The 13997-nt window shown below is 38.3% G+C and overlaps 1 protein-coding gene across 3 annotated transcripts in view; it reads left to right on the top strand.

The window, feature by feature from the left end:
* Window positions 1-13997, top strand: part of ROS1 (ROS proto-oncogene 1, receptor tyrosine kinase) — a 69070-nt gene that overhangs the window by 18747 nt on the left and 36326 nt on the right. For all 3 annotated transcript variants that reach the window (XM_072926803.1, XM_072926802.1, XM_072926804.1), the window contains 10 exons: window positions 920-1111; window positions 6457-6557; window positions 8118-8332; window positions 8802-8959; window positions 9539-9701; window positions 10457-10719; window positions 11510-11573; window positions 12165-12367; window positions 12842-13053; window positions 13433-13719. In XM_072926803.1, the coding sequence (XP_072782904.1) occupies window positions 920-1111; window positions 6457-6557; window positions 8118-8332; window positions 8802-8959; window positions 9539-9701; window positions 10457-10719; window positions 11510-11573; window positions 12165-12367; window positions 12842-13053; window positions 13433-13719 (1858 nt within the window). The remainder of the gene's footprint in view (window positions 1-919; window positions 1112-6456; window positions 6558-8117; window positions 8333-8801; window positions 8960-9538; window positions 9702-10456; window positions 10720-11509; window positions 11574-12164; window positions 12368-12841; window positions 13054-13432; window positions 13720-13997) is intronic.

Here is a 13997-nt window from a genome sequence, read left to right as displayed (position 1 = left end):
CAATAAAGACTTGTAAGGCAGTATTTGGGAAAATAATCCCTACTTCTTGCAACCTGAGATAGATTTGGACCTTTGCTATTATAGTGTAAAACAAGGAGGCTTTTCTTTCCTGAAGTGATTTTCCACAGTTATACAAAAGTTTGACATAAAATATTCACTAACATTCACTAATGCAGAATACTGAATTCACCAGGTGCAAAACAAGCAATTCAAACATGTTATCAACAGTTTTGTTGGATTCAACATTGTGAAAATAAATGAAGATAGTGAAAATGGAGGCTGCCCTGTTGATCTCAACCAAGAAGTAGATGGACTTTATTTTAATCAAATTTGGCACTATTTGTTTACACAGAGATTTTCAAGGTTGACCTCTGCTCTGTGATATTTTGCAGATCACTGCAGTTAAAAAATAATTACAATTGCACTTTGTACACTCTCATATCAGGAACACTGACATGTGAATTATTTAAAAGGTATCTGACTTCAAAATTGTAGTGCTAATTTATGCAGTGCTGTCAAATTATGCCTTTCATTTCTTGTAAGAGCAAAGTCAGAAGCTGTTTTAAAAACTGGAGCTAGGAGGCCAGATTTCACACTGCCTTGCACCCTCATTTTCACTTGTGAATAGTGAATATGAAGTGGGTGAGAAGTTCTGTCAGACAGAAGGCTGCCAAAACTGGGAAAGCAAAGGGAAAAAGCTATTTCAGCTTTTTTCTTTTTTTACTTTCTGGAAAAAAATAACTAATAATTTTGAGTTATTCTTCATCCTTTTACTTCGAATGCAAAAGGTTTAGGCTTTGATAGCTGAAGGATTGCACAGCATTTTGATAAACAGCTGTGGAAAAGTCACTGATGTACACTCAGCCGATCATAGCTGATGATTTAGATGTGATGCTAAAGTAAATTCTTTTGTCCCTAGATCTACAGAAAATCACTGTGGGGAGGCCATATAGATGTTGTAGCTCATGTTGTGTTCCCAGTGAAGGATCTAGTTGTGGATTCAATAAATGGCTATTTGTACTGGGCCACGATGTATTCAGTGGAGAGCACAAGATTGAATGGAGAGGAGTATTTCATGTTACAAGAGCAGCCACAGTTTTCTGGTAAACAGGTGACTGATTTTTACTTTTCTTTCTTTCTGTGAGAGATGGGGTGGAGGGGTGGTATGTGTTTTAGTATTTAGATCTTTTGAATATAGTCAGTGTTCATAGCTGTCAAAATTGTGGTTGTAATGCTGCTCCTTCCCATGTGTGAAAGGTTCTTTTTTTCCCAAATTATTTAAGTCTAATGGCCACTTCTGACATTCACATCAAAACATGGATCCAGAGCTTCATAGCATCCTGCCTGTTTTGTGATGTTCCCCAGCTTACAGGACCTGACAGGGCCAGTTTTGAGGCTTAGCACTTGCCGTTTGAGGTTGCAGAAGTGCAGTTACAGAAACAGGCTTTAGCCATGGTGATGAGAGAGGGGAATGGCATCTGGTCCTGCTGCAGCCTGGCACAGCTTGCTGCTGCTGCTGCTGCCACAGTGCTGGTGAAGGTGCCACATCTGCCACCAGCAGTCTCCATCCTGCCTGATCCTACCCCTCATGTGGAGGCAGGAGTAGCAAGTTCAACACCCTGAGGATTGTCAAGGCTCTCCTTCCCCAGTCCACCCCTTCCCTTCCCCATCCTCTCTTTATCCCTTGCCCAAGTCAGACACAGCCCTGGTCCCAGCTTGGCCACTCTTACTTTGCCCCAGAGAGCAAAGCAAAAGTGCAAAGCTGATGAGGGGTTCCAGAGGGCTGTGAGGAGGCTGGTGCTGAGCAGAGCAGCTCCTCAGGGAGAAGGGGGCTTCTTGCAAGAGTGAGTAAAGTCACTGGGCAGCACAGGGGGGAAAAAAATGGGATGGAACATTGTTGTTTTAGTTGTATCAGGGTGGAGAATGGGTCCCATGCAGAAGAAGAAAGGAGAGGGAAAATACAGATGCTATTTCCACCAATAGCTCACCAAAGATCCTTTAGTATGTGGGAGCACATTAGCTCCCTTTTCCTACCTGGAGACAATTTGTTATGCTTTGAGGCCTGTACAGACAATCTTCATATCTCTGCTGACCTCTCCACTGCCTTTCTTCAACATTCACCCCTCTCTGATGTCCTATCAAATCTCTTAAAAACTTGGTTCACTGCTGGCTCCTCATAGATCACACTGATCTTCTCCAAATCCATCCTACCTCTGCCACCACGTGAGATTTGACCTCATTCTTGGTAGGTGGAATTTAGTGTTGCCTACACAATAGAAGAACTCTGAGACAGAGTATTCTCCTTATGAAAAGATCTATCATGGTCTTAGTATCCTTCCTTCCTTCCTTCCTTCCTTCCTTCCTTCCTTCCTTCCTTCCTTCCTTCCTTCCTTCCTTCCTTCCTTCCTTCCTTCCTTCCTTCCTTCCTTCCTTCCTTCCTTCCTTCCTTCCTTCCTTCCTTCCTTCCTTCCTTCCTTCCTTCCTTCCTTCCTTCCTTCCTTCCTTCCTTCCTTCCTTCCTTCCTTCCTTCCTTCCTTCCTTCCTTCCTTCCTTCCTTCCTTCCTTCCTTCCTTCCTTCCTTCCTTCCTTCCTTCCTTCCTTCCTTCCTTCCTTCCTTCCTTCCTTCCTTCCTTCCTTCCTTCCTTCCTTCCTTCCTTCCTTCCTTCCTTCCTTCCTTCCTTCCTTCCTTCCTTCCTTCCTTCCTTCCTTCCTTCCTTCCTTCCTTCCCTCCTTCCCTCCTTCCCTCCTTCCCTCCTTCCCTCCTTCCCTCCTTCCCTCCTTCCCTCCTTCCCTCCTTCCCTCCTTCCCTCCTTCCCTCCTTCCCTCCTTCCCTCCTTCCCTCCTTCCCTCCTTCCCTCCTTCCCTCCTTCCCTCCTTCCCTCCTTCCCTCCTTCCCTCCTTCCCTCCTTCCCTCCTTCCCTCCTTCCCTCCTTCCCTCCTTCCCTCCTTCCCTCCTTCCCTCCTTCCCTCCTTCCCTCCTTCCCTCCTTCCCTCCTTCCCTCCTTCCTTCCCTCCTTCCCTCCTTCCCTCCTTCCTTCCCTCCTTCCTTCCCTCCTTCCTTCCCTCCTTCCTTCCCTCCTTCCTTCCCTCCTTCCTTCCCTCCCTCCTTCCTTCCTTCCTTCCCTCCTTCCTTCCCTCCTTCCTTCCCTCCCTCCTTCCTTCCTTCCTTCCCTCCTTCCTTCCCTCCTTCCTTCCCTCCTTCCTTCCTTCCTTCCCCTTTGTTTTTTTTTCCACCTGTCCTACACATTTACTCCTATTTAACCTAAAGCCAGGCTGTCCATTAGAGATCCTTTTCAGTTTTAGAGACCTATCTCTCTTAGTTAGCTTTGTATCATTCCCCAGAACACCTGACTTTCTTTTCCCGAAAGAAAAAAATTTGGTGTTTCTCTGATTATAAAAAAAACTTAGGCCTGGTTTAGTCCATGAAAGGGAATTAATATTCCAAAAAGCCAGCTAATCTCACAAGTGTTTAACTTTCATGAGGGCTTGGGAAGAAGGGAAGGCAGGTTCTGATGCTCCACCTATTATACTTGTAATCTTGCATACAGAAGAACAGTAAAACTTTTGTGCATGAGAGAAAGGTCTGTGCTGCAAAGGACCAATCTACCAGTACTAGCCTCGCTATCTCTCTCTGGAAGCTGGCTGGTGTGGACTGTCTCCATGGAAAGATATATTTTGTCCAAGCTCAGCGGCACACTTGGACATATCTTCTGGTTGATCTGTGGCAAAGGACCAATATGTTCCAGTTTATTCTAGGTGGCAAACTTCAACTTTGTTGCCCTTCTCTTTTGATTCTCTACTTGCTTCTCTGGATCGCCTCATGCTAACCTCAAATTTCTTGTTCTTGCTTTCAAGAACCTTGGCAGCCGTAGGACTGCTTGTCTGGTCCTGTCATTTTTTTTTCTGCACCTTTCTCTATGTCAGTGATACCAGCCTTCAACCATTCACTTATTCACACCTCCTACAAGCAAACATCTCTCCTGCTTCTCTGCTGCCCTAATCTATGCACTGACTTCTGAACTCAGCCTCCTGCTGTGATGCACATAGGCAAAAAGCCAACTACAAATGTCTAGATTAAGGAGTGACCAGTTGTAGCTGACAGGTGTTTCTTTATGAAAATAAATCTCAGAATAAAACTATCAGAAAAAAAAAAAAAGACAGTACAACATTCTTTAATAGTGGAATTGTTGAGCTTGTTGTTATTGTCTAAATATCAAGAGGCAAATATATGCTTGCACAATACGCAATATGTATCTTCCTTGCACAATGGAGTTCTTTACCTGAAAAGAGCATATCTTACTTCAGTATTAAAACACAGATGTAATAGTTTATTGCTGTTATCCAACAGTCAAAGTATGTTCTCCATGTAAGTGGTTCTTACTGGCATTCACCATCTGTTTTTCTAATATTGAATTGCTGTTCAGCTGGATCTTCAGCAGTTTGTAGCTGTACTTCCTTTTAGCTTGAAATCTGAATGCTAGGAATAAAAGAGCCTACTGTAAAATGGCAGGTTTCCTAAACAAATATAAAGGCAGAGCTTTGAAAGTCTAATTTCTTTGGGGGGAACTAAATGCTTTTATGGCAATAAAAGGATTTAGGAATAAAATAATTTTATTTTATTTTCTGACCAGTTGTTTAACTCAGTTGAGGTGTATTGGCAGAGCTTGATTGATTTGAGCAGAGCTACTCTGATTTATTCCAACTTAGGATCTGGCATAGAATTTCCGAAGCTCTTAGTAAGTTGTTTACACTGTACAGTGTGGCTAGAACAAAAGTAGTTTTATAAGGGAGCAACACATGAAGCATTATATGGAAGTGGGGCCAGAATCCTTTAGGTGTGGTTTCAATATTTTTAGTCAAAGGGTATTTCAAATAGCTAAGTTTATCCTGCTTCTCATGATGTTCAGTTACATTGCACCATCACAAATACATGTCGTGCCCAGAGACTAGTATCTCTCATGAACTAGGAAGTGCTTGCCTGTTTTTGAAGCATCAGAGAAGAGAGGTGTTAAACTACTGCCTAACTCCTGAAAATGAATAGTACAAATATTTATTTTTCTTTTAATAATGATGATACAGGGGTCAGGATAAAGAAGATGGACACATCCATAGGAAAAGGTAATATCTGCAGAAAAAAAAATGGGGCAAGGAAGAAGGACCCAAATGTTCAAAAAAGCAACATAAATTCAGGAAGATGTCTTTTGGTGTTGAGCATGGGAGGGAGAATAGGTAAATGGGATAAAATATAGCACGGCTGACTAAATATACACTTGGGCACATACACGCTGTGAGATATTTTTAACAGGACAACCTACAGGAGCAATCATTCAAACCTTGATTTTCTGACATACAATGTCAACAGAAATATGTCAAGAATGTGATTGCATAAGGAGCAACAGACAACTAAGTGATATAGCATTTGCTTTCCTGTCATCATCTTCTGCAGTTTATTAATGAAGAGTTAGGGAAAGAAAAGGCTGTTCCACTTACATACATAATGGAAATTTAAGCTTAAAAGAGAATAGTTATGACTAGTGTTTGCATGAGAAGTTTGAGAGCTGCTAGAAAACATGTTCAGAGATGCCCCAAACAACTTGCTAGCTGTGCTAATGATATAAAATAGACTAAAGTTGATAACATTTAGCAGACTAACTTATGGAAGCAAATTCTTTTTTATTCACAGAACAGATTATTAAATGTCTGATTTTTATTATTGTTGCATATGGTATTGAATCTGTTGTTTACTGCAGAAACAAGAAAAATCTATTTTGAATATTAGATCCTATTAAAAAGAGACAACAAATCTTTCACCTCCCTTAAAGAAAGATGAAACACTGAAGCAATGAACAGGAAGATTGTTTAATTTCCTTCCCTGATTTATTTAATAATAAATTATTTACAAAAATGTAAGTATTCAAATTTCCTGCCTAATCAAATAAATGAATTAAAATTTTGCATATATTTTCCATAAGTAATGCAACATTTTAATAGTTTATGTATTAAATCAAAGCTGGAAAGCAAAGACAAAAGAACTGAAATACTTTTTTCAAAAGGTGATTCTGACTTTCAGGCTCGATATCACCCACCTGTTTCAGACAAAGAATGTTAAAATACCAAGGGTATTTTGGAGATTTTGGTAGGTATTTCCACTAAGCACTTGAAATGCTATTGCCATCATATTTGAGGTACTCAGACACTCCAGGGATGAACACTGTGACAGGTGTTGAAAAATGTTATCTAGAAAATCATCAGCTGCTATAAATAGTTGTTCACCAAGGACCTGATTATTTTCTAGTGCTATCTCTTTTTGTGTTAGAATAAACATTCATGGTAGTAATGCTATTTTTGCCATTAAAAAGCTACTCATGATGTTGTCTAGACAACTGTTATGCCTAAGGGTGCTTATCTCAGAAGTGAAGACGTGTTCAAATTGCTATTTGGACTGTTTTTTCTTAGGTGGTTGGTGTAACTTTGGATCTCACCTATGGTTTTCTTTACTGGCTTGTGCAAGATAGTCTATGTCTAAACCTATACAGAGCTTCTCTCTGCAAAGAAGGGTAAGTAAATGTATAGCAGAGATAAGAAAGTCTGTATTTTCTAGTTTTTTTCATACTCTTTAAGAAAAAAATGTTGTCCAGTGCTGGGAACAATATTTACTAATTTAACAATAAACAAAAAGAAGGGCTAATGATCATGGCTAGCTGATGGCAAACGACATGTTGTGGTGGTTGGTAACACAGTTTTACAGTGAGAGAAACAAGGTATGGAACCTCAGCTGAACTGAGGTCATGCTCATCAATTTTTAGACTTAGCTTTAGGAAATAATTGCTGCTTATTGTCTATTTTATCTTGGCATTTACAACACTTGACAGTTTCCAAGTGCCTGGAGCTCTGTAACTGGCTCATCTTTCATGAATCTCAGGACTTGAACTGACAGTACTTTCTCACCTGAGCAAACAGTACTCAGCAGGCTTTCCTCTTGATCATCCTGGATGTGAAATGGCTGCATAACTCCAGAAAGGCAAAGTTCAATAAGACAAAACATAACAAATAATGTTTGTGGATTAGCTTGATCATATACTAAAGCCTTGAGAAAAAACGGTGGTTTTTCTCTAAGTGCAAAGTGTATAATGCATAGGAGTTTGTGAAACTATGTTTTTGCTCCCTTCCATATGGAGAATGTGATTATATTAATTTTTTTCCAAGCATCAGATTAAACTGCTTAAACTTAATTGAGCAGCATCTGTATTTATATGTGCCCATAATGTTGCAGGTTGACTTTGTGTGGAATCAGATGAATTTTCTAGACTGGCTTTAGGTAGACTTGCTATGATTAATGATAAACACTCGAAGAATCAAAATATGTTGATTAGTTTTAGCTGGAACATACAGCTCCATTATGAACCAAGTGGTAGCCATAAATCATTGTCCCTGGCATGCCAGAATACAGAGATTAGAAGTGATCCATCCTAATGCACCTGATGGTGTATCAAAGCTTTTCCAAATTTGTTTTGGATGGCATGTGTCTAAACTCAAAGACATTTCTGAGATGGCAAAATTATGCCTCTTACCAAGATAAATTGGGACCTAAAAAGGCCTGTAAGTTTTGACATACAATATACAATGCAGATTAAATCACCAGTAAATCCAGTGAAGAAAAATGTTAATAGATCTTAGTAAATAATGGAAGGAAACTAGCAGGGTCAAAAAAATCTGGGTTCCTGATGTGAAGTAGAATGAATCTCATGCTCTGAGGTAGACTTCACTGTTTCACTGGAATTGCTGAGAGAAGGTGGGCTGACTTTTAAAAAATACTCATTTTTCTGCATCTATGCAGCAGAATTTTAAACCATTTTATAATTGTTTTCAAGTGAAATAAAGGGAATGAAGGTCTTTTTGTTCTTTCTGCAGTGCCTCATATTCTGAAAAGTGTTCTGCTTTACAGAGCTTAAAGAAAAATTTTTGATTTGACTTCCTGCCTCCTACATTTTAGAATTTGAATTATAAGTATTAAGAACTTGAATTATAAAAAACTTAACAATATGTCAAACATTGCATAAATCTGTTCCCTCTACATGTGGGCTATCAGTTTGCTAATTTCATACGTGTTTCCACAGTTGTAGTAATGCCATCATCACGGAATTTGCAGCATGGAGTACTTCAGAAATATCCCAGGGTGCACTGGAATACTACAGTGGTCGTCTGTTCTGGATTAATAGGCTTCAGTTCATTACAGTCCAGGAAGTCAATCAGAGCCTTAGCATTCCCTTCTCACAACCAGCACAGTTTACAGCCTTTACCCTTGTTCAGGCATCACTTAAACCTTTGCCAGGTACAATATTTTCTTTATCTAAATGCCTCAATAAAGGTATTCACTGTTAGCCTGAAATTCTTCATTCTTGAAATTCTTTAGGCATTTGACAAAAGATAAGGACAAGAGCAATTTATTAATAAATATATTAATAACTTATTAATAAATATATCAGGATACACCTGATATATATATATATATATATATATATATATATATATATATATATATAGATATATATATATATATATATATATATATATATATATATATATATATATATATAACCTGATAAATATATCAGGATAAGATGCAATTATAAAAGCTGATGGTATACACATGGATAAAAAAAAATGTGTGTTTCTATTATTTATTGTTTCTATCTAATATTGGCTTCCAAGATTTACTTTCACGTTCTAAGTCACATTTGACTAGTCTACCTATTCCTCACATTCCTTAGATTATTATTATTTCTTCTGTTTATGGACAGGAAATTTTTCTTCTACGCCAAAAGTGATTCCAGATTCAGTGCCAGAGTCTTCTTTCAGAATTAAAGGAAATTCTACAAGTTTCCACATCACTTGGAGTCCCTCCACAAAGGTGGAATGGGGAACTGTCTTTTACTGCGTGGGATCAAAAGCTCTACAAGTGAGGATATTGATGCAATCCCTCCCTCTAATCTACATGTATTACTGCATCTGCTTGTTTATACATCTACTTTTAAAAAGAAATGGAGTTTGTTTCTTCTTTGGCATTTACAAATTGGTCAAGAATCAAACTAAATTGTGAACACAGTGCAAGTTGTCCAGTTTCTCCACCACTGCAGTCAGCAGTGGCTCCGGGCTAGTGGCTGGGATGTGAATAGCCAGGCAAAGAGATCACAGTGATAAAAAATTCGTGAGAAAGCCTCTCACAGTAACTCAGAGAAAGTAGTGTCCCCTGAGACGACAGAGGGACAGGCTTTGCTTGAATGTGAAATCTAGCCTTCATCCCCCCTTTAGTGCATTTGGCAAGCTTTACTTTAAATTCAAAGGGTAGATTGCTGGCACGTCGCTACCCATCACTACAGCGCCACAGGAGCTGGTGAAAGAATGAATACTCACAGGAAGAGGAAGCTGTGTTTTGATTTAGATGACCAATTTGGTGAGGGAATTTTTGAAAACTGAAGGCCTTTTGAGCAGGAAAAAAAGTCTTGCTTTATTTTGTTCTGTTTAATTTCATTTGCAGGCTCTGGAGAGTGAAGGATGCCTTCACCCCCATAATCTGACAGTGCCATCCTACCGAGTGGATTGGTTGGAGCCATTTGCACTCTTTGATTTTACTGTCACTCCGTACACATACTGGGGCAAGGCACCAATGACATCTGTATCCCTTCGAGCCCCTGAAGGAGGTACTACTAAAATTTTACATCCTCTTCCTCATGTGTAGTGGGTACTGGGAGCAGATCAATGTCAGCAAGTGAAACCCTGGTGAAGGATGAGCAGCTTTCAGAGATAGCTAGCTGCAGGCAGAGTTGCAAGGACGTGTTTCTGAGTATCTTTGGCAATCATCTATTGCATACATAAATGCAGACAATTGAAGTAATTTAATTCAGAACAGAAAATGCAGCACAATATATCCAGCATGTGCCTGTGACTATGAGTAAGAAAGAGAAACTGAATTCATTACAATGAACATGAAAGGCTGCATGCAATATCTTAGATTTTTAAATGATGTTATGCACATTTTACTCTTGCTTCAGTATTTAGTTTTGCTCTTATGCATGTCAAAATTAAGCTAGCAAAAATACAGTTGAGTGACTGAAGCACTGAGAAAGCTTACAAGATACAGTAGATTTTAAAGTGAACAGGAGATGGGATAGAATATGCTCTGTGTTGTAAAAATTTTTACAGCCCCATAGTTACATACAGGACTTGGCAAAATAAATATGTCCCAGTCTCAGTGCAGGAGTGCATTTTCTTCCTGTTTATACTGCTCTTTCTTTTGGCTAGGTAAGTAAAAATCAAATAGCTTCACAACAATGAAAACCAAAAAGGAATAACCATTAAGTTTTAGATAATCTTCTGTAGCGTTAGTTATGGGGTAGGGTTTGTGTTTTAACAGGGGTGTTTTGTTCTATGTATTTTATTTTTATTTTTTATACAGTTCCTTCAGCCCCTAGGAACCCTAGAATATACGTGTTACAAAATAGCCTACATGGAAGTGATGGTACAGTCCTTGTGGAGTTCAGGTGGGACAGACCTGAAAGGGATAATGGAATATTGATGCAGTTCAGAGTTTACTATCAGATAGTGAATCAGAGCAGCACTGCTGGCACTTTCATGGAGTGGATTGAAAGCAATGTTAAACCCACACAGATGCAGTTTTCTCTCAAGGATGTGCTTCCCAGCCTCACAGTAAGGTTTCAGGTATGAAAAATTACTAAGCTTGTCTCGTGATAGATGTTATCTGTACAGTCCAATGTGTTTGCCTGGGAGATGTTTTCATGGCTTGGGGCAAGAGCTTGTGGTTTCTGCTTGTAGAACTGCTGATTTGCTGACTCACCCATGGATACCTGGCTTAACCTCTCTGTGTATCATATTGTTCACTTAATGGTGAAGCCCAAAAGAAACTTTTTTAGAGATTTCCCCAAGCCATTGCTAGAAACTGCAAGTTGAACGCAGATTCACCTGATCTGGTGGAGAGTGACAGGCCTTTTGAACAGAGTCACAGTTTGAGAAATTCAAGGACTCATGTGGCTTCCATGGAAAGAGACTTCCAGTTCAAAACTTGTCAAGAGCTCATATTTTCATTGGGATAAAAGTTTTGGAACAGACAGTATGTGTGCTTGAAAGATAAGTTAAAAGCATGAGAGCATGTAACAGACCAGATACAAATAAGAGAGAACACCATGTTTGCTGCAAATAGTAGGAATTTCCAGGCTGGGAAAGGAAACAAAAAGACTGTCCTTTTAGCTCCAATTTTTAGATGCAGCATGGATTGTCAGTCTCTGGGCTACTGCTTAAAGTTCTCTTCATAGCCTCGGTCTCAACTTGAATGTAGCCTTTGAACTGACCAACACAGCCTTATGTCAAACAGAGCACACACTTTTGTTCCTAGATGAGCAGACAGGGATTTTGTCTCTATTGACTCTACAGGCCCTCAAAAGCAGTGAGTTATGCTGTTACTTGACATAAGTATCAATCTCCTGTCCCACAGGTGCAGGCCTTCACCTCTGTAGGTCCAGGACCTATGTCTGATATGGCAGAGAGGAATTCATCAGGTATGGATGATTTAGTTGGCATCTCATGGTTTGTGTGCAATAGCTGGTGAAAATGACAGTACAAGGTTTTGGCAATCTGATATATAGCCTCCAACATTTTGTGTAACATACAGCAGACACAAAAGAGGAAATGATAAAATGATACATCCTCTGATATGAAAGATTAACAAATTCCTTATCATTAGACTAAATTTTGGGAATTTCAAGTCTTTCCTCAAAACTATGCAAAATTAGTTTTTCTGTACAAGTCCAGGCTAGCATGGAACAGTAGGTTTTCACCTGTAATCTGTATACTGCTAGAGATCTTTTTATATTTCTGCTTTGGCTGTTAAAGGTAATTTAATGAGTAAATCTGTTTTACTGTGCTTAAATTTGTTAGGTGAGCATTCACAATGAGACTGAAAATATCTTAGTAGTTTAACTGTGATGACAAAAGGGCATCTCATTATTTTATTTACTGTGGTATGCAACCAAGTATAATAAGTTCAGACCCAGTGTTTATTTGTATCTCATACTTGCTTTCTTTATGAACGACTGTGTTTACTTAGGATGGGTTTTTCTGTTAATTGGGCTGTGCCCTTTTCCTTCCAGATCTTTTTCCTATCCCGACTCTAATAACTATTTCTGCCAACAAGTTGTTTCTTACTGACATAGACAGTGGTCATACCATATGGGAACTTTCAGCCAAGACTAATGTAAAGGACATCTGTTATACTGCTAATGATGACAAAGCATACCATGTCACTGAAGATTCTCTTTTTATTCTGAATATACAGAATGCTTCAATGTTTCAGGTACTCCTTTGTTCACTCCCTTACTTGAGAGAATTTAGGAAAATTATCATTATGTGACCATTATTTCCATTATTTTAAGGCCAACTGAAATTTGTATTTGTTTATCACATTTTATTTTATTTTATTTTATTTTATTTTATTTTATTTTATTTTATTTTATTTTATTTTATTTTATTTTATTTTATTTTATTTTATTTTATTTTATTTTATTTTATTTTATTTATTTTATTTTATTTTATTTTATTTTATTTTATTTTATTTACATCATTCTAATTTCAAGAATATGGAAGCAACAACTGATATTTGTGAAACAATAGTTTTGATTTCTCTAAAGATATTGCCAATCCATGACACATCTTTGTATTTTGACTTCTACTTCCCAAGTAGATATTTTTCTTTCAGAAACAAATTGGTTTTTGTAATGTTTAACATCAGGTTGGAAAATTCTGTCCTTTTAAATTTTTTTTTCTTAAGTTTTTCAAAGATGTGCATCTTCACAATGTCACAGCCATCACAGTTGACTGGATTGCAAGACATCTTTTTGTTGCCCTGAAAACACCACAGAATGAAACTCAAATATTTTTGATTGATCTTGAGCTCAAGGAAAAATCTCTAAAAGCCTTGAACAAGCAGCTCAGCAAAAGTAATTCAGCTGTATCATCTCTGTTATCATATCCTTTCTTAAGGTAAGGCACATACTACCAATAACTTTTATAAAAGCAAATTTTAGACATGATTTTCATTAAAACCTGAACTGTTAAGGACCAAAAAGGACTTTTCATAGTGGATGAGTTTTGGCATTGGTAACTCTCAGAAATTTTTGGATGTAGTGCCACTTCCATACTGCTACTTGAGCTTGGCTATACCTAATTTCAAAAAGATGTCTGTGTTGGAGTAAAGGTTTCAAATTATGCTTAAATACTGATAGGTTCTTCTATATGAGTAATACAAATGAAAGTCAGCACCAGACAACAATTTTTTTACAGTAAATATTTTATCCAGAATTTGCATTTAGATTGGTAATGTGAAGTTTTCCTTCTGAAAGCGATGCATTTTCTTTGATAGCCGCTTGTACTGGATGGAAGAGTTTGACCATGGCAGCCACATGTTTTATTATGATATTCTGAACAACACTGTTCACCACATCTTGGGACACAACTTGGTAGAAAAACAGACGAGGAACTACTGCACCTGTAACGTCACAGAAGCAGAGCTAGGAAGACCTATGAGTATAGATCTGTCTGACTCCAAAAATCCTCAGCTGCTTTTCATCAGAGGAGGAGATGAAATCTGGGCCTCAGATGTGGATGGGTGCCACTGCTGGGGAACTATCAAAATACCAAGTATTCAAGGTCTGAGTGTCTTATTTTTCTAGGTAGTTTGTGATTCTTGCTGTCTCTTACTTCAAACAACATTCATTTCACAAAATAGCATTCATGAAGCACTTTGTTTATAAAACTGATTCATCTGTAGTCAATATGGACAAAATTTGTGTTGTGTGTTTCCAGTTGTGTACCCTGTTCATACAAACTAGGAGAAAGAGCAGTGTGAAGATGTTTACTGACACATGTGCCTATTCTAGTAAGATATAAAAGAAATTCTACAGCCTCAAGTGCTGCTTGTCAGTAGA

Source organism: Taeniopygia guttata, chromosome 3 (assembly GCF_048771995.1).
Source record: "Taeniopygia guttata chromosome 3, bTaeGut7.mat, whole genome shotgun sequence".
Classification (NCBI taxonomy): Eukaryota; Metazoa; Chordata; class Aves; order Passeriformes; family Estrildidae; genus Taeniopygia; species Taeniopygia guttata.
Note: the sequence above shows the minus strand (reverse complement) of the source record. Positions and strands in the feature narration are given on the sequence as shown.